Source organism: Asterias rubens, chromosome 12 (genome assembly GCF_902459465.1).
Source record: "Asterias rubens chromosome 12, eAstRub1.3, whole genome shotgun sequence".
Taxonomy (NCBI): Eukaryota; Metazoa; Echinodermata; class Asteroidea; order Forcipulatida; family Asteriidae; genus Asterias; species Asterias rubens.
The window spans coordinates 1945354-1972522 of NC_047073.1; the positions used below are offsets into that span (position 1 = coordinate 1945354).

A 27169-nucleotide genomic window follows, 5' to 3' on the forward strand; every position below is an offset into this window, starting at 1 on the left:
ATCAACAGCTCCCCATTACTCGTTACCAAGTAAGGCTTTATGCTTATAATTATTTTGACTAATTACCAATAGTGTCCACTGCCTGTAAGGCCTTTTGCACACAGGCCAACTTGTGCAAGCACCAACTGCATTGCATGCAAAAAGTTCACTTCGGTAAATACAGCCGAAATTTGTCTAATACCATTTTACTACCCCCAAGATGTGGACATTAACAAATTGATGTTTGTTGTTCCTTTGGTTTTTCAGAAGTTGCTAACCCATATCACAAATCAAACCTAAGATCAAGTCTACATGAACCCAATACATACAAGAGGCGCCATTTGTTCGTTCATTCATACACACCATGAGCTAATTGTATGCTCAACCACCACAATGACCATTCCCTACTTTCTCTGAGCCCTTTCCAGACCTAGGACTTGTACCTTTTGGCTCCGCCCCATAATCAATAGAGCAGGGCGCGATTACATGGCTCTGCTTACCGCCGAATTCTGCGCTTGAGTGATGACCTTTCTCCGCTTATTATGCAAGTACCAAATTTCTGTGTAAGAGATGGAGTACGCACACTCACCTGCAACCACTAACCCATTATTAGTACGCTTGATGTGAGCATGGAATTCCCTGCTTTAGTAACCACCGATTCTTTGCTTACATAAAGCAGATCCATGAAAATTGGCCCTGTTCTACTTCAACTGGAGCCTAAGCCAAGTTTTAAGCGGGGCCTAAGGCAAGGTTTGGGCAAAGCCTTTTGTAATTCTTAAATCCTGAATAATAAACAATCCCTGCACGGCTTGGTCATTATCCAAACTCTTTTTTTTTGTTTTACTTTTTAAATTTAATTCCACCATTTATCTACCAATTACACCCCGTTATCTTAAATATCTAACTGTTAATGATAAACGAACTTGATTGCCACATAAAAAAAATGTAAATAAATTCTTTCCTATAAAATGCCCAATTTCATAAAGCCTATTCATATGAAACCTTGCTAAGCACAGACAAATATCGAAAACAGGCGACCAGCAAAGATGTCATAAAGCTTGCATTGTGTCACAGATGCCCTCCTCATTTGTTGCTTTGCAAATACACTTGCTTGAAGCATTTTTTCTGCTTTTACAGCTTTAAGAAATTGGGCCCTGACCAGTTGACTATAAACTAATAAATTATTTGCAAAGTTCATTTGAGCCCTTTACACATCTCCTCGTCATTTTACTTGGTGCCATTTTCTCTTGGGGAGTATGAGCACTCAGTATTTTTACCCAAGTGTTATCTTGCTTCAAAAAGTCTACTCTCAAGAAGGGGTTAGCTGTTGACTGAATTAACCAGAAGATATTTCCTGGGAAATTTTCAGGGTTAGCAAATCAAATGTGAACAAAAATCAACCCAATATCTTCTCAGGGATTTTTATGATCAATTCATCTAGTAAAGGGGTTTGCTTAATTTTAATAAATACAAAATACTTAAATCAATATTTTAAATAAAATCATTTTCAAATTGAGTATCTTGATCAATCACCCAACATGACCAGTTCCCAATAATCTGTTAGACTGTTACTTTGTCTAGATTCTGAGATGTTTTTAATTCATTTGGAAGGGTATCACAGGTGTTACCAAACTAATATTCCAATCCCCACTTCTGCACACCCATTCATCTGTAATTGCTGAGGATAATTTTTGTTGTTGTAAGATTGAGTTTAATTGAACGTTATAAATATTCTCATTGGGTTTTTGTGATCAAGATTTTGATATCATGAGGGCTAATGATTTTTACCCGGCAGCCCATACTCCAGTGTCTTAAACTACATGTGTGCGACATTAAACCAGCTTGCCTATTGTCCTTTCCGCACAAACCATTAATTCCTAATTACTGATGAGAATTATTGTAAGGATGAATTACATTGAACGAAATATTCTCATTGAGTTCTTGTTCTTTGCCTCTTGTGCACTTTCAAACCCAAATTAATCCATTGATGAGAATTATTGGCACTTATTACGCCATTTGAGTTTTGGAAGTTGCTCTTAATTAATTCAATGGAGCATTTTTCACTGAAATTTCACCTGATTAATGTTAAATTGTAAGTTAAATCGCACATCAGGCTGTAATTTCCTTGGTCTTGGTTGGCTGTGCTTTCCTTCTGCTTGTCTTGGGTTGGTTGGACATCTTCTTAAGAACCAAACTGTACTGTCTCGAGGTCGATCTTTTTGTACTCGTAGGCACCACGCCCATCGAACATCAGGTAGAACTAAAAAAACGAAAAGTGAATGCTTCAAATCCCGGTCATGACACTTGTGTCAATAATTTGGTTTGCAGTCTGCAGCATCACCATGCGTGCATCTACTTGCAGGGTAGATTGTGTTTTTTAGAGAACTGTCTTGCTTTATATTCTTCTACCGCAGACAAGTTGACCGCAGAGTAGATTTTCGGAATTCAGGGACATTCTCAATTCCAAAAAGATCTTACCTGCCTTGCCGAAAGGTAGAAAATCTGTCGGGATTACTACTTTTGGTTTTGTGGATCGAGGGAACTTCTTGTCACTACAGTAGGGTGAGGGCTTAATTGGTCTGAACGTTTCGACTAGCTTGCTCTAGTCATTGTCAGGAGACTTGTGTCAGTAGAATTGTGGCCTTGATGAGCAAGGTGCTTTACTATAATCTCTTTTCTTCAACCAGGGGTACAAATTGGTACCTTCGAGGGTAGAGGTTGGTATTGTGTATGAAAATGCCACTGGAGCACCACAGTGAACTCAGAGTTGAGTCTCAAACTTCTCATCCCTGTGACACACTTGTACTGGGGTTTGCACTCGCGTGACTGTGTTCTTTTACGGCTCTTGGTGTGTGCTCAATGAGCAGATTTATCCTTGTATATTTAGCTTGAATATCTCCTTAGCTATTTGTAGATTGTAGTAATTTTCGTTAATGTATCTTATTATGGACTCATGGACTGATCTTGATGCTGTTGACAAATAAACAAATTTGTAACCGTATCAATGCTGTCGCAACTTCCCATAGGTACCAAATACTTTCTGAACTTCAGTTTCTTTTTTTTGTCTTCCAGATCTACGTTTGCCTTGGCAGTAAATTTTTCTAGCCTAGTGACAATCTTGTCTTGTTGTCTAGTGTTGGTGATCTTGATAGTCAGGAATGTATTGACTTACCTCATGATGTTTCCAGAGTGACTTACGATGTGACACTGTAAACAGGGTAATCCCAACCTGTGACCGGAAATAAAAAAACAAAGATATTTACATAAGATCTCCCGATCCCTTTATCCTCAGTGTCCTAGGCCCACATAGGTAATTTTTCAACACCAGGGGTGTGTTCCACTTGTGCAAACATTCAAGCAATGTAATGTAATCAAGGTCTGTAATCAAGATAGCGACACTGCACGTATTTTTTTTGTAACGTTGGCTTTTGCTGTAATATAGGTATAAGTCATCATGTAATTATCATGACTTTGACTAATAAGTAACTTCAACTGCCTGCGTTATCAACAACTGAAAACACATTATAACAAAGTTTGTGGGAAAGTAAAAACCATACCACTCTCTCCTTAGTGAGTTAAAATAAAAAGAAATTAAACATTGTCAATGAACTTGCCTCTCTAGCATGGGCATATATGAATCCTTCGACGTCGACACTGACTGCACTGGTGCATTCATCCAAGATGGCAAACTGTGGCTTATGGTAGAACAGACGAGCCATCTGCAATGCAATCACACTTATGTTATTAGCACATCCTTTAAGTAATTTCTCAAGCCAATTGTCATTTAACTACTCCGCACCTCTCACTGTGATGGAATTTTTTTTATCTCATTTTTCAAAAGTTACAGTTTATCTTTTAACCGTGCAAGTTCAATGTTAATCTGTTGATGTTTTGTGCTGTACAAAAAGTACTAAAACCCTTTAAATAGGACTGACAGAACATTGACCATTAATGGAATTCTTTACAAATTGATTACATAAATGTTTTCCTTAGATGTCCAGTGACGTCTGGGAAGTTGATACTTACGGCGACTCGTTGTTTTTCTCCTCCGCTCAAGACGTCCATCCAGTCTTGTACAGAATCCCATCCACCTTCTCGGTCCAAGATGTTACTCAGTTGAACCTGTAGAGGGAGATAAAGATTTTTTGAGGTTTTAAACTCTGCTACTTATAACAGTTAGCCCCTTCCCTTCAACCCCCCACCTTTTGACTCCCTGTTCAATGTTTACCTCTTGCCGTTTTCTGTATGTTTTCTAACTCCATTCAAGTATTTCCTCCTAACTGCCTATGTAACACTTAGTAACCTGTTTGTTGTGTTGTCACTTAGCGTTTTAAGAAAGACTCTGCTAGGGTCCAAACGTCAGACCATTAACTATTGTTTGCATTTATACCATCGGCCCATTTGGTTAGTAAGTTGTTTGCAACAGCTGATTCTTTTTTCTCAACAATAAGATTTATAACAAAGAGAATGCAGTCTTTATACATGAAGCCTAGTGGTCAAGAGCTCCAGACTCAAGCTCTGGTGTGTCTGCAGAGTGTGGGTTCGAGTTCCAGTCATGACACCTGTGTCCTTAAGCTAAACACTTAACCATGATGCTTTGTCATTCGGATGCGGCGTAAAGCTGTTGGTCTTGTGTGACGTGAAGTGCACATAAAAGAACCCAGTGCTCTTATCGTAAATAGAAGGGGTTTGCCCCAGTGTTCCTGGTTCGATTGGCAGCATATTGTGCAACAGCACCCTGTAAACCATTACATGGTGCTAAAGGAGTAGGTCTCATAATTCAAATGTAGTCCCACTTCTTGCAGGAAAATACTGAATGAAATGATTGTCACTGATATGAGTGCTATACATGTATAAGAAGCCACTATTAATTTAACATAATAATAATAAAAATAAAGACATTTATAACGCCCAAAAACATATCCACCCAAGGGGTGCTCAAGGCTAACGAGAAGAAAAGTTATTACAAATAACGTGTCATGATGAGGTGTGTATTCAGTTTGGTTTTTGGCTTTCAACAGTCAAACATGTCTTCACAGCGTTGGGAAGCTTGTTTCACAAGCGAGGGGCGGTGGCAAATGCTCGGTCACCACACAATCTTTTTGTTTTTGGGGACTGTTAGAGATAGATCACATGCCTTTCTTTTTCAATCTGACAAGACTCGACTCACCTGGGCAACTAAAGTTTCTAAGTCCTTATCGGAGATACCTTTCCTCAACATGTCCTCTTTACAGTCTGGGTAGATTATCTGATCTCTTAGAGTGCCAAGAGTCATGTACGGTCGCTGAAAAACAACCATCAAAGAAATTTTCTATGTCATTTTAAACTTTTTTGTAATGATAATAATATACTGAAGAAGCAGTACAGCCTCCCTGATTTGAAAACAAAATAACATTCTGCAGTTGGAAGTTAATAACATTTTATAGTTAAAAAAGGTTACCTGAGGAACGTAGAACAGTTTCCTTGCCTCCGGCTTGATCAGCGTACCCCCAAACAACGGCCATAACTTGAGAATAAAACACAGAAATCATGGCATGATCAAATCTGTTCAATTGATACAACACAAGACTTGTGTATGCCGATTCCCATGGATGTTGCTATACTGGGGGTTCAACCATTATTTTGATAGCGACAAAAACAACAACGCAAAGCAGTTTCAAACCTTAGGTTTTGTTTAGCACTTAGTTTGTGTCATTCACAAAACTTTTAAACTTTATTATTTTTTTCGTACTCTGACTTGTTTCATTCAGATAGCTACGGTGAAGGTTCTAAAATGCACTGAAAATTTTCATGTGGACCTCAGAACCCAAAACAGTAGTACATTGGACGTCATGGATAAGAGCACCGAACTCAAGCTCTAGTGTTTCTGTTCAGCTGAATGTGGGTTCCAGTCCCGGTTGTTTAAGGAGTTATTTAAATGGGCCCGTGACCAGGGGTGGATTTCACAAAGAGTAAAGACTAGTCTTATCTTGAGTTTAGGACAAGTAACTCATTCTCACTTAGGACGAATCTAAGCTTTTAATAACTCTTAGAACTAGTCCTCAGTAAACACTATCTTTGTGAAATCAACCCCATGGGGTTATTATGTTGGAAGTGCTTTGAAAGGCCTTGTGGGTGTTCAAGCGCTGTATAAAAAACCCGATTAATATTGTTTTTTATTACATTTGCCCACGAGGAAAATGAAAGCTCCGACTAACCTCTCCAAGTATTCTGAAAAGCGAGCTCTTGCCACAGCCGTTAGGTCCACATATCAGGACGTTGACCCCTGACTTGACCGTGAAGGTCATCTCCCTGACCAAGACATCTCCGTTTGGAGTGACCAATGGAACTTGCTTAAACCTGAATATGACAAAGCATTCATACACAAATAGGAATAATACTTATAGAGTTTCTCCTGAAGACACTCTAGGTCAACTGATCGAACTGTTGAGGATTTACAATACTATGGTTCAATTTACTTTAATTATAGGGGGTAGAAGGTCAGCAGGGGCAGGGGATAGGTTTACAAAGAAACAGTTGGCATGTTGGACCAAGCGGTTGCGAGCACCGGATTACGGCTCTGGCGTTTCTGATCAGCAGAGTGTGTTAGAGTCCCAGTCATCTGGTCATGACACTTGTGTCCTCAAAGTCACCTGGAAATAGAATTGTTTTTCTTTCAAACATAAGAGTATATGCTTGCGAACAATAAAACAATTTTTTTAGTAATTGTTTGTCACGATTTATATGTTTAAAAAATATATAAAGTTGTTTGGGGGGCTGACTCCGCCTACCCCTTTTGTGATGTCAATCGAGGCAGACCTTGCCTGCAATGCGTATAGTAAACACTACACTTGGTAGACTTAATTGGATTTAGAGCCCACCACTAAAATTGGTCTAGCTACAACACTGATTACATGTATTAATCTAAAGAAGATTGTTATGGTACTGACTCAATAATGTGGTCTTGATGAATGAGTTTTCCGCTGCCAGGAACCAGTGGTTCTCTATCCTCTTCACTGTCAGAATCTGCTGAGAAAATGGAACAAAACAAGAACCAAATTAAGATAAGAACCAAATTAAAGGATTTGGGTACGTTTTTGTAACACCCAACTCAATGTCCACAGATTTACATTAAACTTTCACCATTTGAAGATAATGATAGCAGAAAGCTTCCCTGAAAGTATTACTTGCTGAGGTGCATTTGAGTAATGACTAAAACAATGTCAAGAAAATATGATTTTACATGGTAAAAAAAATTTTGTGACATTATTTTTACTCATTTCTCAAAAATTACAGCACCTCATCAAGTAATATTTCCAGGGAAGCTTTCTATTATCATTATCTTCAAACTGTGTAAGTTTAATGTAAATCTGTAGCATTGTGTTTTTTGTCCTAAAAAAAGTACATAGACCCTTTAAGAAGAGCGGCAACTGCTCAAACAAGAAGAGTCTAACTTATTCAAAATTTATTTGAACAGATTTGCTCATAATTCATTTGGGTTTTACCCATATACACCGATGTGTGTTAGTGTAGTAGGGGTAGAAAATTCATTGTATTATTATTCAAGTTAGTTAATTCCAGGTTCTAGTTAATTGCTTTTCCTGTTTACATTGTCCCTTCAGCTGTTTTATTGCACCCCTGTACATGTAGGTTGTTATTTCTTAGAAGTCTTTTGTTACATGTTGGTAAACAGTTTCTTAATCCTTTGGTAGTGTAGTCACCCATCCAGTGCGTTGTATATAATTATAATCAGATAGCAGCCTGGCAGCGAAAGAGGAACACTGCACACTTATGTGTGCCTCATCACAAGTTTTAACTTCTACGATTAATTTGCCATCTTGAAGTATTTTCTGCTGTTTTGGACTCGGTATCCTAAAGCCATTTTGATTTTAATTTGTAACTTTTCTTTGACACTGTGTTTCAGGTTTAGGTTTAACTCTGGTTTAGTTTTGGTTTTTGAGTTTCAGTTAGATATCTTGGTTTAGGTTTGACTGGTTTAATTTAAGGTTTATAAGGAAGAAAGTTTAGATCCTGAGTTTGGTCTAGAGGTTTTTATTGTTTAATACTGCTTTTGTTGATTGATTTATAGTCAATAAAGTTATTTTTTATTATTTTGTTGAGAAACCTACACTTTGAGTCACTGTTCCTATTTTTTTTCATCTCCTCGCGTCTTAGCCCAACCGATCTTGGTTTTTCTCATTTGTTCAAGCGAGTGCCCCCATAGTTAGCATTTTTATTTAGCTTTATTCATTCATTTTCTAAGTGTACCCTTTTTCCGGGTTACATTAGCACTGATAATCAGTACCGGTACTTTCCCGAATTCTGTTAAAAAAATCACAGGCATATAACACGGTTGGAAATGGGTGTGGAGCTAATAAGTGATCTTAGGTTGGGATTAATTATTGAGGTAAAAGGGTCATGGAGGTGACTCACCTTTTGACTCTCGGACCATTGTCCGTTCGTAACGACCACTGTTTAGATCATTCAGGACAGTCATCAATTCAGTTACACGCTGAGTGAATCTATGATAAAACAAACAACAACAAACAACAACAATCAACAAATGTATCTGTACCATACCATGCAAAGTTTCAAATTCAAATCAAGTCTATGGAGGCACTGCAAACCTTACTAGATTTTATCTCCACCATGCAAGGTTTCAAATCCTACTCTTCAGCGCTACTCATGTACATGGTGTTACTGCAAACCTTACTAGATTTTATCTCCACCATGCAAAGTTTCAAATCCTACTCATGTACACGGTGTTACTGCAAACCTTACTAGATTGTATCTCCACCATGCAAAGTTTCAAATTCTACTCATGTACATGGCGTTACTGCAAACCTTACTAGATTGTATCTCCACCATGCAAAGTTTCAAATCCTACTCATGTACATGGTGTTACTGCAAACCTTACTAGATTGTATCTCCACCATGCAAGGTTTCAAATCCTACTCATGTACATGGTGTTACTGAAAACCTTACTAGATTGTATCTCCACCATGCAAAGTTTCAAATCCTACTCATGTACATGGTGTTACTGCAAACCTTATTAGATTGTATCTCCACCATGCAAAGTTTCAAATTCTACTCATGTACATGGTGTTACTGCAAACCTTACTAGATTGTATCTCTACCATGCAAAGTTTCAAATCCTACTCATGTACATGGTGTTACTGCAAACCTTACTAGATTGTATCTACACCATGCAAAGTTTCAAATCCTACTCATGTACATGGTGTTACTGCAAACCTTACTAGATTGTATCTCTACCATGCAAAGTTTCAAATCCTACTCATGTACATGGTGTTACTGCAAACCTTACTAGATTGTATCTACACCATGCAAAGTTTCAAATCCTACTCATGTACATGGTATTACTGCAAACCTTACTAGATTGTATCTCTACCATGCAAAGTTTCAAATTCTATTCATGTACATGGTGTTACTGCAAACCTTACTAGATTGTATCTCCACCATGCAAGGTTTCAAATCCTACCCATGTACATGGTGATACTGCAAACCATACTACATGTAGGTTGTATCTCCACCATGCAAAGTTCAAATCCTACTCATTTACATGTGCTTGGTGTTACAGCAAACAATACAAAGGTGCGACATAAACAGGTCTCATAATTCTAACCTCATACTTAACTTCCCTAAAAATCAGAAGCATTTTGAGATGGCCCTCGTGCGTTTTTTATAAGATACGTAAATATTCATAACAAGGACTGATGTTTTGAAGTTAACCTTGGTAGATAGTACTGCTAATAGACCAGTACTCTTCACTTGGTGTATCCCAAGATATGCATAAAATAACAAATCTGTGCAAATTTTGACTCAATAGGTCTTCAAAGTTGCAAGAGCATGATGAAAGAAAAAGCACCCTTGTTGCACATATATATTATGTGGGTTTTTTTTTCTTCAGATGCCTAAAAAGGCTTCAGACTTAAAGGAACACGTTGCCTTGGATCGGACGAGTTGGTCTATAAAAAAGCATTTGTAACCGTTTTTTTTAATAAAATGCATATGATTGAAAAGATGTTTTAAAAGTAGAATACAATGATCCACACAAGTTTGCCTCGAAATTGCATGGTTTTCCTTTTACCGTGCGAACTAACACGGTCGGCCATTTATGGGAGTCAAAAATTTGACTCCCATAAATGGCCGACCGTGTTAGTCCCATAAATGGCCGACCGTGTTAGTCGACGAGGTAAAAGGAAAACCGTGCAATTTTGAGTCATGTTTGTGTGGATCATTGTATTCTATATTTACAACATCTTTCTACCCATATTCATTTTATCAAAAACGGTTACAAACACTTTTCGAAGACCAACTCGACCGATCCAAGGCAACGTGTTCCTTTAAAGTCTTCATATTTGAGTGAGAAATTATCTTTCTCCAAAGCTATGTTACTTCAAATGATGTTGTTTCTTTCATTGTTTTATACTATCCACGGCTCTCCCTTGCTTTGTTACCCAGTGAGTTGTTATGCTAACAGTTATTTTGAGTAATTACCAATAGTCAGTGATAATGTCCAGTGCCCTTAACTCTGAGATGTGTTAACAGATTTTTAAGAGGAAATGGCATGATAGACACAAGGTGAGATTTGCTATGAGCTCATGATAGAGCATGGAAACAAAACTCAAAACTCATCACTCACCCTGCCAATCGAGTCATTTCTCGACCAGCTAGGACAATACGGCCTACCGCCTCGGCCATACGTAGCAGCATGCGACCCGCCTGGTAATACTCCTAATCATTGAATAAAGGAATAGCCAATATTGTCAAGGGAGTCTAGGTACTGAACCTCTAAATATGGAGACTGTGTGAGAACCTGTGGAGCTTCTTCAGCTCAACAATAATTCTTTAAATTTTCCTCATGAAATGTAAACTTGTTTTTCCTTCGGACTGTCTGCTCTTCACACTGAATCCCAACCTAGAGGTCACTGATCTTTGACCTATAATGAAGCATGCAGCAAATGATACACAAGACAAGAAGCAATTATGACTTGGAGGGCCATGAAAGAAGAGAAAACCCCCTCAAACAAAATGGATGCTTCAGATCTGCCACTGTGATGCTGGTTTGCTTGAAGTTTCCATTTTCTTTAAAGGGGGATTTGGTTTCTTGGACTGGGGCAAATTACTTACCCAGCAAGCCGGGTCAATTCTCGCCCAGCTAGGACGACCCGACCCACAGCCTGCGACATGCGTACCATCATGTATCCTGCTTTGTAGTATGCCTGAAGCAATTAATGGTGGACTAAGAATTAGGGTCAGGGTTCTATAGTTTTTAAATATAAAAATAATTTATGGTTTCTATAGTACACATTAATAACACTCTCTTAAATGTAAAATAAAATATTAGATTTGAAAGGTGTCTGGTGCAATGCCTTATTCCTTAGACTAAATCTACTGTCATGACTGTTGCTACACGTATGTCACATGGTTAGGGCACTAGGGTAAAGCTCTTGTATAGCTACTTAAAGGCAGAGAACACTATCACTATATCAAACATACCTACGTGCTTATAGTTTTGACTTTTCAGGACAAGCGGATCAGAACACTGCACTCAAGCTCTGGTGTTTTTTTTGATCAGCAGAGTGTGGGTTAAGTCCCAGTCATGACACGTGTGTCCTTAAGCAAGACACTTGAACAATATTGCTTAGTCTTTTGGATTGGACATAAAGCCGTAGGTCCAGTGTGTTGTGTAATGCACATAAAGAACCCAGTGCATTTTATTATTGTATAGAGGAAGTGTCCCTTGTTTGTTTGACATGGTGCTACACATGTAAGTACAAGGAGTAGGTCCCATACTTCAAAATATAGCTCGGCATCCTTGCAGGAAAAATACTGAATGCTGAAGCGCCTCGAGCATCACTAATTTGAGCGCTGTAAAAGAAGCCATAATAATCATCATCCTTCGTCCTTGGACGGAATAGTAGAAGCAGCTTTGATGAAATAGTGTCAGGTTGCTTTATCCCTAACGAGTTGTTGGGTCTTGTTTAGATTAAAATGAAATATGTTCTACTTCAACGATGACAAATCATTTGAGGTTAAAGTGACCTTTGTAGGGTGTCTTGGCCAAGTGGATAAGAGCACCGAACTGAAGCTCTGTCCAGCAGAGTGTGGGTTCGAATCCCGGTCGTGACACTTGTGTCCCAAGCAAGACACTTAACTATTATTGCTTCTCTCAACCCAGGGGCAAATGGGTACCTGTGAGGGCACAGATGGTTCTTGTGATTGGTTTAGCTTAGTAGCATATTTGTTGCACAGGCTGTAAACCCCCCAGGGAGCTGAGATGGTTTAAGGATGGAATTAAGGCCCAGTGATCAGGGGTAATAATGTTGGAAGCGCTTTGAGACGCCCTTTGGATGTGTAACGCGATTTTTTTAAACTGGTTGTTGTTATTATTTTTATTAACCTTTCCTTGACTTACCTCCATCAAGAAGGAATGCTTCTTGCCAATGAAAGCACTGTTGTTGAGATTGAGGAACGGCCGACTGACCACCAGGTAACCCACTACTGTGGCTATGTCTGGAATGAGATAATAGGAAAACAGCAAAGCAAATAAGGGAATCATGTTGGCTTAGTTGTTTCTTTTCTTTGTGGACCCCGGTTCGAATCCAGCCTCAGACATGGGCCTTGGGTTTTCAGTTACTAGTTGAGTATTGCTCGGTTGGCTTTGTCGTTTTATTGATCTGAGGACCCTGGTTTGATTCCCACCTTTGACAAAGGCTTTGCTTTTAGGGGTTTCCCAATCCTATATGATTATTGGCAGATCAGGTAGGCTTTGTGGTTGGTCTTTTCTCTGTGGAATCCCACCTCGAACAAGGGCCTTGCTTTTTAGTTATTGGTTTCTACACGATTATTTGGACATTATGTTGGCTCAGCGGTTTTAGGTTGGCTCAGTGGTTTCTTTCCCTTCATTTCACCTTTGTGAATCCCAATTTGAATCCATTTCACATTTTTTTCCTGAAGATTCTAACTGATTAAAGTGGAATCAGGTTAACTCTTTGGTTTCTTTCCTTGCCTTTCACTTCTATGAACCCCGCTCCAAACCCGGCTTGAACAAGGGCCTTGCACATGGGTTTCCAAGATCCTTCATGAACGAATGTTGGCAGTTTTTTTACAAATCAAAGTAAATAGTACTTACATTTAGCGATTATGTTATCCACAAACCCCATGGAGAAACGGAAAAAGATGAAGCTCCTCAGGTGATTCACCTTGGAAGAAACGAAACAAAAGTACTTTCAATCAGAGATCTACCAAGTAAGGTTTTGTGGTAATAATTATTTTGAGTTTTTACCAATAGTGTCCACTCCCTTTAATATAATAAAGTACTCACCAGTTTGTTGAAGGCGTGGTAGATATTTCTTCGTTCTCGCTTGTTCCCTTGATAAAATGCAACCTCTTCGCTATTTGTAATTAGACGAGAATTTACATAACGAAACTCTCCTTCGTATCGTTGTTCGTCTACTGTCATCCGACCAACTGGCCGACGCAATCTACATTGTAAAGAAATATAATCGCACACAGTGGATTGGTTTTGAAGTTTTTTTTTTTGCAGGCAGCAGATAAAAATATTTTGTGGTTTTACTGTTGCGTTTAGGCATACAATTGTTAACAATACTTGGGTTCGGTTTTGTCGTAGCACGATGTGTAAACCTCTTTGTATCAGAGTGCTGGTTCTGAGAAGAGCCAGTGGTTGACAAATCAATGGGACATGTCTCAACCAGTATGCTCTGATTGTTTTCAGCAGCATTATTTTTAAGATTTTTGTTCATAACAAATTTGTGTTTTGTGTTTTGCCTTTTTGAGGGGGGGGGGGTTCTCCAAAAGTGTTTTTTTTGTTATCTGCATACACTCAATTTCTCATTTGAAAAAATGCTCTAACTATTGCTTGTTACAATTCTTATTACATATTGAACTAAGACAATGACCCCTTGTACATAGAGGTGCCTTTACAATCTCTGTTCTGATTGCCAATTACCTTGTAAGGATTAATCCTGAAAGCACTAGGTAACCAATCATGTACGTGGGACCTTGGGGGCCTATTGTGGCAGCCAATTCACGCACGTAAATCAGAATATCCAGAATGGGCTGTGAACAAATGGGAAAATAATGAAGAATAATTGAAGATTATTATGTTACTGTTCATGTAATTCTGCTGCTGGCAGCAAATTTAATAGATTTTTAATAATTCATTGAATGAATGAATACTTGGCAAGATAACATGCAAACCTGTCAAATATTCAATATTTTTCTGTTGTTAATATTTTAAAATATGATTAGTGTTATTATGACTGATTATAAGTAGTTGAAAGGTTTGGGAACAGTTTTGTACGACACAAAACACAAATTTCATAGCCGACAGGCCAATCCACTAGTAAAATTTACAACCAGAGGGCACCCCATTGCGCCCACCCAGCATACTACACAGTAGCTCCGCCAAAATTGTCCTTTTTCTAACCAACCATTAAAGTATTACTTGCCTGTGTGGTGTACTTTTTGAGAAATTACTAATACAATTTCTCAAAAATATTTTTTTTTTTTAATGAGAAAACATTTATTTTCCATATACAACGGACTAAGCGACTCTACTGAAAACAGTGCTTTGTGATTTTTACTTCTCAAAATCTTGATGACTCAAGACAAATGAAGCTGAAACTTGAAAGGGCATTAATGAATGGGAAGAAAAGAGTGGTGACTCGATCTTAAAACGGCTGTTTAAAACCTTGCAGGGTCGTGGCCGTGGGATGAAGGTCCTCGCTGTGGGATGAAGGTCCTCGCCATTGGATGAAGGTCCTCGCCTTCGGCTCGGGCCTTTATCACAGGGTCACGACCCTGCCAGTTTTAAAACAGCCATTAAAGACCTCATTAGCTACTCTTTTATTCCCTTATCGGTGCAAGGGCAACATAAAAATAATTTCATTAATGATTTTGTCAGTTAAATTACCCAGATCCCTCTTGGTTTAAATGGGTCGAGAGGCTCTCACACACAAACGAATAAACCAAACAGTAGACCGTATTGAATAACCCTTTTTTTTTGGCTATGAAAGTCACCATCTTGTATGGCAAACCATATGCACGTCTAAATGCGTACATCAATAAAACAAGCAGCATGTGCAGCATTCCCGGTTGATTTCTACGGCACATGCACGTACAAACACACACATGCTTACAGACGCCACGTTGTAGGGCAGATATTTGAACGGTGACGTTATATTCAATACAGTCTTTAAACAAGAAAACCACAGTGACTTACTTTACTGAGATTAGAATAGAGTTCGGCTACACTGTTACAGAATCTCTCCACATCTTGGGTGAGTAGCTGATCAGCATTAGCGATGCGGTTGTCAAGGTTACTCATCTTGTAGTAGGTGAAACCCCTGAGAAGAAACAAGGACACCAGTTGGTTATTACTCAAATTAATTGTAACGAGCAATGGAGAGCTAGTCATAAAAATAAAACATTGGGAGAAATAGCTCCCTCATTTATTTTAAAGGAGGTTATTTATAACCTTTAATTGGGCATTCATTTTCATACTGTAAGCACTGGAATCTTACGGTTAGCAATGCTATGAAATGGTTCAGTAAGCACAACATCGGCCGTTAAGCAGCTCTGTTAAGCAGCTCCGAGGTCCACACTTATCTATTCACTTACTTGAGGTACTGTTCATACAGATGGGTAGTTAGGCGAGTTCGGAAGCGAAGTTTCAGCTCATTCAATCCATACTGTATGCAAAAAAATAATTTACAAACAATTGGAGGTGAACAAAGAATTCTTCTTACTAAAACAGGGGTGGATTTCACAAATAGTTTTAACTATTTATTAAGCCTTAATCTTATCTCAAGTTAGGATGAGTTACTCGTCCTAACTTAGGAATTTAAAAGGAATATCAGGGTTGGAAGACATTAATTAGTTGTTTTCTGATAAAATCACAGATCTAGGATATTATTTCTACTAAGTAGAAAGAGACCTTTTTACCAGGGACCATACAAAGACAACTTAAATCTGACCCCTCTGCTCCCCCCCCCCCATAACCAAAGAGTCCCGAAACACCCCGTATTTACAACAATATTATGATTAAGTCTCTCACTTACCTTCAGTATATTGTTTACCAAGGAGATCTGTTGACAAATAAACAATAAGTGAACTTTAGATAATTTTCAACACAATCTTTATAGAAATAGTTGTTATTTCACAGGAATGTGTGCAAAAAGACTATTAACAAAATACATATTTGTTTTGCGGTAACACCACGTGTGTACATGTATCTACTTGAACAGGTAGATTATGTTCCTTTCGAGAACTTGTCTTGCTTTATATTCTATTACTGCGGAGTACCTTTTCGGAATTCGGAAAACTTCTCAACTTCTCTGGAAAGAAATGGAAGGAAGGTAGAAAATCGGCCGGGACTACATTAACTTAAGTGGATAGAGGGGACAATCTTGTTATAAACTTCACTACCGCTGAGTGAGTTCCTAACAGGTCTCAACATTTCGACTAGCTTGCTCTAGTCATTGTCAGGTGACTGAAGCATGGGAGAGATGTGGGCCTATTGATAGGGGTTCAGAGGTTTCTGTGTAGAGTCAGTCACTGTTCTGGTTGGTTCTCCTGAAAGAAGACCTGTGTTTGGTGGGCTCAGAGTGAACTTTCTTGTAATTGCGCACTGCGGCCACAAGTTGAATATCATTATACATGACACTATAAGGGTTTTATTATTAGGAGCTCTGTTTAATTATGCTGCGACCACTCACCGCAGGCATGGCATAAATAAAGTTGAATAGGTATGTCTTGAAGAGGTTAACATCCCGTCCAATGATGGAACTGCAAAATAGAACGAAGATAATACCATAAATACTATTAATAAACTCAGAACTTTCCTGAGTATCGTGCAAAAAAAATACAAACACACAATTCAAGGTGCTTGAAAAAAACAAAAACATGTAATGGTTAAGACAGGCTTACTGAAACTACTGACACCGATTTATGTAGAACCTAAGAAGGATTTGAAATTCAATCCGATTCACTTTATTATCCACGATTGGAAATTCATTTTGGCCTTTTATACATCAAACTTACAAAAAATACACAAAACTATTTGTTACCATATAACAGTACAAAAAACACTACAAGCCATAAAAGGTGCTGTGGAGCAAATTTCCATTGACAATTTCACACCTACACAAAAACAAAACACAAACTAAAACTCTGGGGGTGAGAGTCCCCACTGGAAACTCGGTGACGTGATGAAATTATCGCATGTCAACCTTTTGGTACCCCTTGAGTAGATATTTCACGGAGCTTTCAGGAACAGAATCCTCATTGATAGAGAAGTAGACCAAAGAGCAAGGTTTATCTAGTTCTGGAGAAAAGAACAGTTTTTTGTTCAAAAGGCAGACCCCCCCTACAAAAAACAAAACCAAAAAAACAAGTTTCTCATCCATGCATGTGAATGGTTTTTTTTTTTTTTTTAATAAATGTTGTCAAATAATTGTTTTTGTTTAACCATTGAGGTGCATTATACGAATCTATTTTATAAATCTTCACAGTTGAAGTGTGTGAGGGTCAATAGATGTGTCGTTCTTGCGACGAAAATCTGTTTGTGTTTTATTCAAGCTCTGGTGTTTGATCAGCAGAGTGTGGGTTCGAGTCCCGGTCGTGACACTTGTGTCCTTCAGCAAGACACTTAACCATAATTGCTTCATAAAGTTGGGGAGGTAGTGCTTTCTGCTCTACCAGCCAGGCTTCTGATGGATGATACCCAAGCCTACATCTGTATGGACTGTAAAGGGGTATCAGCCACAGTAGTAGGTGGCAACGGCCTCTGGCAACAAAATAAAATTGGAAGCCCACACCTTGAAGTGGCGTTCAGGCCTTGTGTGTCTGGCGACTTGCATAAAAAAGGGCTAAGGAACAACTAGGATACATTGTTTTGATAAAATAAATAAAAAGTGATACATGAGCCATCAACTTTGCACATTATAATAATAGTTATCCATTTCTTATGTAGCGCATTTCAGAATAACATGTCAGTGCTCTTTACATTAGCTGACAGGGCGCTTGTGGCTTTTACCAATTATAGTAAACATGGTAAAGCAACTTGCTCAAGGACACAAGGGTCATGCCCGGGATTCGAACCCAAACTCCTATGACTTAACCACCAGAACTTGAATTTGAGGCTCTTAACCACTCGGCCATGACACCCTAGAAAACACTTGGATCTTATACAGCACTTTGTAGTGTCCCAAAGCACTTCACTTAAAACCTGTTTTTGGTTCACCCCACTCAGTAATACCACATTAGATTTTCTTGGGAATGAAATCCATAAATCACCACTAAATTGTGTGAAAATCCATTAACTTGCTCTTATCATCGGCAAAATTGCATAAAACTTAACGACCCTTTCCACTACCTTTAAGCAGACCTCTGAAGCTTGGCAATGGTTCTTTATTTCATGACAATTATGTGTCCCCCCCCCCATTACCAACTAGCAGTTTTGATAGAGAAAATCTACATTTTTCTCAAGGAATTATTCCTAATCATCAGAATTTCATGATTTATGATAATAGACTGAAGGATGACAGTTTTGATAATAACAGAAATTATAACACACCTCTTGCTTGTTCTGTATTCTGGTTGGCTGAAACACGGTCACGTGGGAGGAAGTAATAAAGGCTAGTGAACGCGCGCGCGCGTTTTGCGGGAATAGTACCAGAGCGAGAACTAGTCTTCGCAAATAGTGCCCGCGGTAACAGCGCCCTCTCTTGACTTGAACCGTGAACAACAACTACAAAACTTATTTTTCTGTTCTTATTTGACATTTAAAACCGAGCTGTGTTATAAAACACATATTGACTGGCATAATTCGGTAACTAGTGTACATCTATTCCCCCTCGGGCCTGTGAGTGACCAGAAGAGGGGCCTATTTCCCTCGGCCTACTACTGCTTGATATTTGACTTCAGTAAACAAAAAGCGCAAACATTTTGTTTGAAGTTAGAGCTTCCATAAAAGAAATTGAAGGTTGATGAAATAAGACTTTCTTTGAAAACTATATCCTGTTTACGCGCTTCAAGAAATATTTTTGGAGCAACAGACAATGACAGACGACCCACTGTCTTGATTATACATGTATCAGCATGGGCAAGGATACAATAACATTTCGCACTAATGCTAAAATTAGAAGCTAGTTAACCGGATCTCAGACAAATAATCAAATTCCACTAACGCGCATGTATGTCCAAATTGTATCGTTGACACGGTGATCACGTAGATGGTGTGGCATGTTTGTATGAAAGCCAGGTATTTAAAGCTAAAACTATGTCATTAGTGCTATTCAGCTGATTTGCTTTCCTGATGCTGTGGAGAGAATTACAAAATGCAGAGTGTGCAAGTCTTGCGCATTTATGAACCAAAAAATACGCAAAACAGAGAACATCTTTTGTTTTAAATCTTATCTACGAGGAAATGAGAAAAACAAAAATACTCATTGCAATGTTTATAAAAGGAGTTTCAGCTTTTTTTATTGAATACACAAATAATAAAGTTTATTACTTTTGAAACAAAAGTAAAAGTCTGGGACAAAGATGTTAACTTGATCCTAACTTTTGAGAAACCCCTTTTGTAAATCTACGCCGGATATGATGTGCAACTACTAAAAGCTTGTTTATACGCGTAGAGTTAACACAAGATGCAGTTTAAAGAGGACTCTGATGCCTCAACGGCAAATGAAAAGGCTTTTCGTTCCGCGCGGCCAAGTTTCGTGATAGGAGGGGGCACAGAGTATTATTTTTTTGCAAGTAACTGGAAGCTGCTTTTTAATTTTAATTCTTAGGTTTTCTCTGTTATATTGTTGAATTGATTTTACATTGATAGTGCTTATCACTTAGTAGCACATACACAACAACATAAATAAATTTTTCATAATCATAAACTACGTTAAACTAAAATAATTGACAACACAAAATCTTATCCACGTCAAACTTAATCTTGTTGGGACGGCACTGGGGTCGATTTCACAAAGAGTTAGGACTAGTCCTAACTTAGGACTAGTCCTAGGAGATATTTAAAATGAATGTACATGTACACAGTCCTAAGTTAGGAAGAGTAACTCGTCCTAACTCGAGATAAGACTAGTCTTAACTCTTTGTGAAATCCACCCCTGGTCCCAAAGGTTGAAACACGCAAGTGACTCGCACAGTCTATAGACCAATCCGAAGAAACAAAATTAACAACTGCGGTGTCTTTGTGCTTAATCCAGGCATTGAAGATACCGCAGCAAATGGCGCGCGGTGCCCAACACTTGCGCGCCCGGTGCGCGTCGCATTGGTCTATACTGGGTTCTAATAAAGTAAACAAACATGCCTAAATTGAGGAACTTTACCTAATCCCTACTCATCAGGTATACTTTAAATTTAATTGAACTGAAATGGTTTATTTAAAATCCAATTCCATAAAAACAGCTCTGATACATTATGAATTAATTAACAAACAATGAAATTTGTACATAGTACAAGTTCATAGAATCAGCCACTACATTGAACAAGAAAGACATTAGAGAGAATAGTGTATAAAAAGTGAATCAAAAACAGTTACAGGTCTGACACTTCTTGGAGGCAAAAAAGACGATTGCCTCCGTGCCCACTGGTCATGCCTAGTAGGCGCCCTTGAAATGCTCATTTACAATTTCCTAATAGGGTGCCCTTAGCCAGGGAGAAAATGCCTTGGTGCCCTTGCCCTTTCAAGTATTACAGATGACAGGAGTGTAGAATAAACAATTAAAAAGAATAAAAAGAGATTGCATACCAATTGTACAAAAAACAACAATTGGAACTAATTTAAAAAGGCACCTTAATATAGAGCAACACAAATCAAAATCAAAAGGCATGTCAATTAAATGACAATTAATAAATTACAAAGGTTTCCCAACTCCTTGGGGGTGGGAGTATACAGCCTGAAGCTCGCTGCCTCCGGATTGAAACAAATTATATTCTTTGTTCTTGATTACTTTGAACAAATCCTTTTAAAGACGAAAATACGATTACCCAAAATACTAGCATAAAAACTTACTTGGTAAGCAACAGACAGCTGTTGATAATTGGAACAATGTGAGAAAAGACTCTCTCTGAAGTAATGTAGTTTTTCAGAAAGATATAATTGTTCACTCTAATATTTGAACCTAAGAAAGAACTTCAGGCCTGAAGCCTTTCTCATGAATCTGTAAGCACACAAATTTGTGTAACACAGGTGTTTTTTGTTTTTTTTCATTCTTGTCAAAATTTGCACAGATTTCTTATCTGATGTATATGTTGGGATACACCTTGTGAGAATACTGGTTTTGACAATTACCAAACCTGTCCAGTGTCTTTAAAACAGTACAAATTGTATGATAGAGGGGAAACATGCACCAGGCAAGGAGATGAAGTACATTGAAATAACTTTTGGAATGACTTTTTGTTCTACATGCAAATCATGAGTGTACCGGGCCCAATTCCATGGCTCTGCTTACCGTAAGCACAGAATCGGCGCTTACAGAAGCAGGGAATTATGTGCTTACAGCAAGCGTACTTAATGGGTAAGCGGCGAATTTGGGATTCTGCGCGTGCATACTCCAAGTTACTAGGCATTCTATGCTTACAAGGCTAGCGCAGAAATTCGGCGCTTGCACGTAAGCAGGGAATCGTAATCGTAAGCGCAGAATTCGGCGGTAAGCAGAGCCATGAAATTGGGCCCCGATGAGAACAAGCAGAAAGCATGGGGTGCACGCTCAAACATCCTGATAAAGAGGAACACACTGATGGCACATAACATGAAAATATCTGTAAAAAAGACGGAGGCTGGCTACAGACCTCCCTGGCAGTTCATTGGAAGCCACTTGTTTTCAAAGATAAACTTTGCAAATTCTAGATGAATGTTTGATAAAATAATTTGATTTATTTGTGCTTACCTTTCAATAGCCGTTCCATTTTGTATCATCCATACATCGCAGTATGTTCTTGCCATCAACGCAAGAGCAACTAAAGCTAAATAACCCGTCTGAAACAAAATTGTACAATTTTGATAAATAGTAAAAAGTAATACATGTAAAATTGTTGGTTCTTTAAATCACTTAGTCTACGGGTGTCTCAAAGCACTAGTATTAACGACAGGCATGCTAGGTGTTGTTTTAACTATAAGGACAATTTCTAAGAATTACAATGTATGGGACCTACAAGTACACATGTACAGCTTTGTGGTCCTGGGGCCGATTTCACAAAGAGCTAAAATTGATCGCAACTGCAAATCAGTCGTAGTTGCTTAGTAAAGTGTGATGTCACAACGCAAATCACTATGGTGGTACTGAAAATTTGTCTTACGATGGATTTTATTGCTTTGTGAAATCGGGCCCTGTTCAAGGGTCGGAAAAAAATGGTAAAGTGTCTTGTTTGATATGGAATTTGAGGCGTTCGTTGTGAGGTATATTTGGTTTGCGGTAACACCATGGGTGCATCTACTGGCTGAGTAGATCAATGGTTTCTAAAGACTTGTTTTGCTTTATATTATACTTCAATAGATAGTTAAATTTGCATCGGGAATAAAGAATATTCATTTTGTTTTTACCCAAATACACCAATGTGTGTTAGCACTGTGTACTCGGTACTTACATGAGTTCTGTGAAAAAATCACAGGCATATTACTCGGGTGGGATTCGAACACACGACCTTTGCAATTCTACAGCAGTGTCATACCAACTAGACCACCGAGATTGCCCGTTGGCTAGAGGCAGCTCGAATCCTAAACTTCTTATATTCTGTTCAATCATCACCATGTGACCAGATGCCCATACATAGTTTTGTTGTTGAAATTTTGAAACTTGTTGATATGACCAAATAATGAGACAAAAACTTTGATTTGTTTTATATTACTATGGCAACATTAGAAAATGTCAGTTCAGGTCATGACCTTTACTTTGACCTTTTTGGTCTCATCAGTGGAAGTAGGTCAGATCCTGCAGCCATTACCGGCCACTATGGTTTTTTTGTACAAGCGGTTTCCCACCATTATTGTGTCTTTAAGTCACCTGGAAGTGGTATTTTGTCAAAATAAAGCTTTTGTCACTAAAATATGTGTTTTGATGAGTAGATGATGAATAAACAATTAACTAAGGTTTTGAAAAATTAGTTTCCATGTTATTTACAAATTTCAAAAATAATCCCGACCCGAGAGGGCGCTGTTCGTAACGTAAATTGAGGCGCGATGAATCGCATGCAGTGCCAGAACAAGATAGTGGCGCTTGGTGCAAGCTAAAAACATGCCCTCAAAGTTGAAACAATCCCTGATTTTTTTCACGTTAGGCAAATGCTCCTTTAGATTCGTTACGTCTGTCAGGTACCTTCTTCTACTTCAACACTAGTTGGAAAAATTGTAAGGATGACGTCATGTTTTAGAAAAGAACTTTTCTCTTCATGCCAAAATGTGTAGTGTATTCCGGATTCTCTAAGTACCACGGCTCGAAGTGTTTGCTGCACAGCGCTGGAAAAGACGTCGGACCGGACCACTTTGCAAACTGACCCGATCTTTAGTTGTTTTGCTGCATCCACCTGGTCGACATTGCCGGGAAAATGCAAGAAAAAACCTTTTTCCAAATGTAAAACTCACGACTAGGACTTGAATGTACTTGCAAGTATGTGTGTTCGATGTTAGATCGAGGCAAAGTCTTCCTCGATTTACGTCACAAAAGGGGTAGGCGGAGTCATCCCCCACACAACTTTTTTTTTTTTTTTTTTAACATATAAATCGTTAAAAACAATTACTCAAAAAAGAAAAAAAAATTATATTTCCAGGTGACTTTAAGGGAGAATGACTTATAGTATAAAGACTGACACTCAAACCCACACTTGGCTGATCACAAACACAAGAGGTCGAGAACGATGCACTAGATTGCTCAGTTGTGACAAGCCATATAATGATCAATTCTATCAATGGTACTTAATGACCATAAAACTGCAACCTCACTTTGAACTTAAACATTAAATGATAATTTTACGTTGATGTAAGGATAAAGACATTAAAATGTAAGTGGCCTCACGTTTTAACACTCAATGATCATGGTACTATCAAGGATATTGAAAGAGACTCTCCTAGGGTTTAGTAAAGCAACTGACGTTAGTTTTTACTAGCTACTTATTCTGAAACCTGGTCATACATCCACTCTTCTAGATACAGGTTGTAATTGTCTGGTGTAAAATGCTGAAGGCTAGTAAACGCCACTTCTCAACTTGCCTACTGTGCAACCTACTTGTTTAAAATGTTCATATTATTTCCTTTTCAGATGTGAATATAAGGTCTTTTAAGAATGTGTATCTGTTTTAGAGTGATTGAATGTAACTTCATTTGACCAATTTACCGGCTGCAATTACTCAACAAAGAAAACAATTGGAACTAATTCAAAAAGGCACCTTAATATAGAACAACACAAATAGAAATAAAAAAACAAAAAAGTATACAAACATGCACAAAAGAGACCCAAAATTACGCACATAGTGCGGAGGTGCATTCTGTATTGTGTAAGAAATCAATAGCTCCCCCTTGCATAACGTGAAACGCTACAGGTATGCTGAGGTCATGCGCATGTTTTTACGCACAGAGAACAGCTATTGTCCAATGATCTGCCTCCTTTTTGAGAGTGTGACGTGCGTCATATGCAATAGGTCTATAGTATGAGACGTCTCTGTTTTGGGCAATTTTCCCCTCAGGTACTAAATATTTCCAACCAATGAAGAGTTGGGCATTAGCTTTTAAACAGTTAACAGACTAGTTTTCAACGAAACCAAATGAGAATTACCAGCCACATTGAGCTAACAGCCCAAATAGGCATTCATAATGGCCCTATTTTTGTATATAACTGGATTGCTATTTTTATGACATTCCTTTTAAAATAATATTTTTTTTTCATTGGTGTTTGTGCTTGTTTTTATGCCCTGCTTTTATTCAAAGATTTCACTGCTTGTGTTTTATGGGCGCTTAACAGTTTTTATAGACTATTTCATTGTTTAATTTCATTCTGTGTACTGATGTTTTTTACCTACTGTTAACCAATGTAACAACAACAACAAAAATTGGGCCAAATGGGAATAACAAGCCAAATGGCGATAACAATTTAAAACTCTTACTTCTGCCGAGAACCATCCTGGAATGAGTACCTTGAGAACTCTTCCCAAACGCCTGTAAACATGGCAAATGAAGAACAGAAGAAAACAATTTTAAAAGTAGGCTAAACAGTTTTGTGACTGTACCCATTTCAACAAAAAATCACTGAAATTGAAGCAGTCAAAAAGCTACTCGCTAAAACTTCACAAATTCAATGCCGGTCACTGTTGCCCTTGAAATGCTCCAGTAGAAATTTATAATTTCCTCATAGGGTGCCCTTTATCAAGGAGAAAATGCCTTGGTGCCCTAGCCCTTTTAAACCCATACTTGGATTGTATTTGTATACTAAGATAGGGATGTTCTAGACATGGTGCGGTTGGGTGTCATTCGGATTTACATACAATGTATGTGTGGACACAGATCGGGTCTGCTTGTACACAGACTAGACAGACACAACTCATACCAGATAGGGTCACATTGTATGCATTTGCCGGCCAAAGCTATGCTCCAGCCAGACCAAGCCCGTTTTAAGATTTGTTAGGACGGGTTAGGACGTTTTGAGAACTAGTTTGGTGTGTATAGGAATTGAGGCATTGCATGGTGAGGTATCAATATATATTAGGTTTGCGGTTACACCATGTGTGTACTTGCCAGGTAGAGTTTATTCTTAGAGAACTGTCTGTCCTGCTGGTGTGATCCAGCTTTCAGGGAGTTAAGGATACAATAAAGTGTACTTACTTGAAAAATACAAGATCCACTGCTGCTTTATCATTCTTGCTTCTTTGAATTAGAGGCTGATCCTGGGTACACAATTGATCAAAATGTAGATTAATAAAAGAAAATCTTATCATTCATTAATTAATTTAATTCTCAAATCCTTTATTAGCAATTACAGCATCCCCGAGAATAACAGTTTTAAAAATTGTATTATTTTGCGATAGGCCTACTGGTCTATTAACTTTTGACAAACTTGGAATGTTTTTGGTTAAAAAAAATCGTAAGGCAAGGGCTTATATACTTCACAGTGCAAGGAGGCCATTAATAATAAGCACTTGAGCCCTACTGGCCATCACCTTGATTTGTAAGTCATTGTATGTATTCTCCTTACTATACATAGGTTAGACAAACTTCATGTTGTTATCATGATTTTCTTTATTCTTTTATTGTAATCTTTGAATTTTCCTTGAAGGATTTAAATTCATTTCTATTTGACTTTTTTTCCCCCGAAAACCAGTAAAAGTCAGCCACTAGAAAGTATACCTAACAAAGTCAGTGACAGAGACCAGTCAAATCGCCCGCCAGCAAAGTCACCAACAACAAAGTTGCCCCCTCATTTAAAAACGAGAACCCTCTCAAAAGGCCCCCCCCCCCACAATAATGGCAAAAAATAGTACAGAACAGAGCCCCGTTTTTATATTTATCATAAAACTGAGTCTTGACTACATTGACGTGGTCCAGTCTGCCACTGCAAGTGTTGAGTTAAACCATGGTTACACTGCAGGACTTGCAATCACAAGGTTGTTGGTTCGAATCCTACCAAACTAACCGCTGATTTCACAATGACTAGACATGCTAGAATAAGCAATAACATGAACCATTAATTAATGATTAAATGGTTTTCTAAAGCTTAAAATTGAATACTTACATCTATGTGGGCAGGTAAATCGGCCACACTGAAAGAGAAAATATGTATTTTTCTTGTTATAATTTGTGTTTACATATGTAATGTCGGAAATACACGACCATCGATCCGTAACACCACTGTAGTTATATAACTACCGTATCTAATCACCGCCCACCGGCACCAGCGGTCTTTGTAATGCATGTTTTTACGTTACGCAGCAAATCTACGCTACCCCAGTCGACAAAAGTATGGTTGAAACTTCCATATGAAACGGTTTAAAGTCCCCAAATATCCCAAACTGTAAACATACCTTCCGACTCGTCGAATCTGTGCCTTGGCCTGTCTGTTCTTGAGCATGTGAACAAGGAAAGCGCCTGTTACGACTGCTGCCGATAGCCGGCTTGACAGCAACTTGCTAAACACAGGCGCCATCTTGTACCAAAAGGCCAAAG

At 38.3% G+C, this 27169-nt stretch overlaps 1 protein-coding gene across 3 annotated transcripts; it reads right to left on the bottom strand.

Moving 5' to 3' along the window:
• Positions 1 to 817: 817 nt before the first annotated feature.
• On the bottom strand, positions 818 to 27169 carry LOC117297448 (ATP-binding cassette sub-family D member 3-like). Of its 3 annotated transcripts, none has more exons than XM_033780490.1 (23): positions 27028 to 27169; positions 26739 to 26766; positions 25832 to 25893; positions 25117 to 25168; positions 21912 to 22000; positions 16722 to 16791; positions 16065 to 16091; positions 15625 to 15695; positions 15227 to 15350; positions 13952 to 14061; positions 13307 to 13466; positions 13115 to 13184; positions 12398 to 12495; positions 10622 to 10713; positions 8392 to 8480; positions 6909 to 6984; positions 6177 to 6318; positions 5420 to 5485; positions 5150 to 5263; positions 4006 to 4101; positions 3594 to 3698; positions 3152 to 3208; positions 818 to 2239 (listed from the first exon to the last, which is right to left on the bottom strand). In XM_033780490.1, exons 1-23 carry the CDS (start codon positions 27147 to 27149, stop codon positions 2162 to 2164), a joined length of 1998 nt encoding a protein of 665 aa, XP_033636381.1. In that variant the 5' UTR covers positions 27150 to 27169; the 3' UTR covers positions 818 to 2161. The 3 variants fall into 3 exon arrangements, with proteins under 3 accessions (XP_033636381.1, XP_033636380.1, XP_033636379.1); XM_033780489.1 differs by having other exon boundaries at positions 6909 to 6987; XM_033780488.1 differs by lacking the exon at positions 10622 to 10713 and adding an exon at positions 11110 to 11201 and having other exon boundaries at positions 6909 to 6987.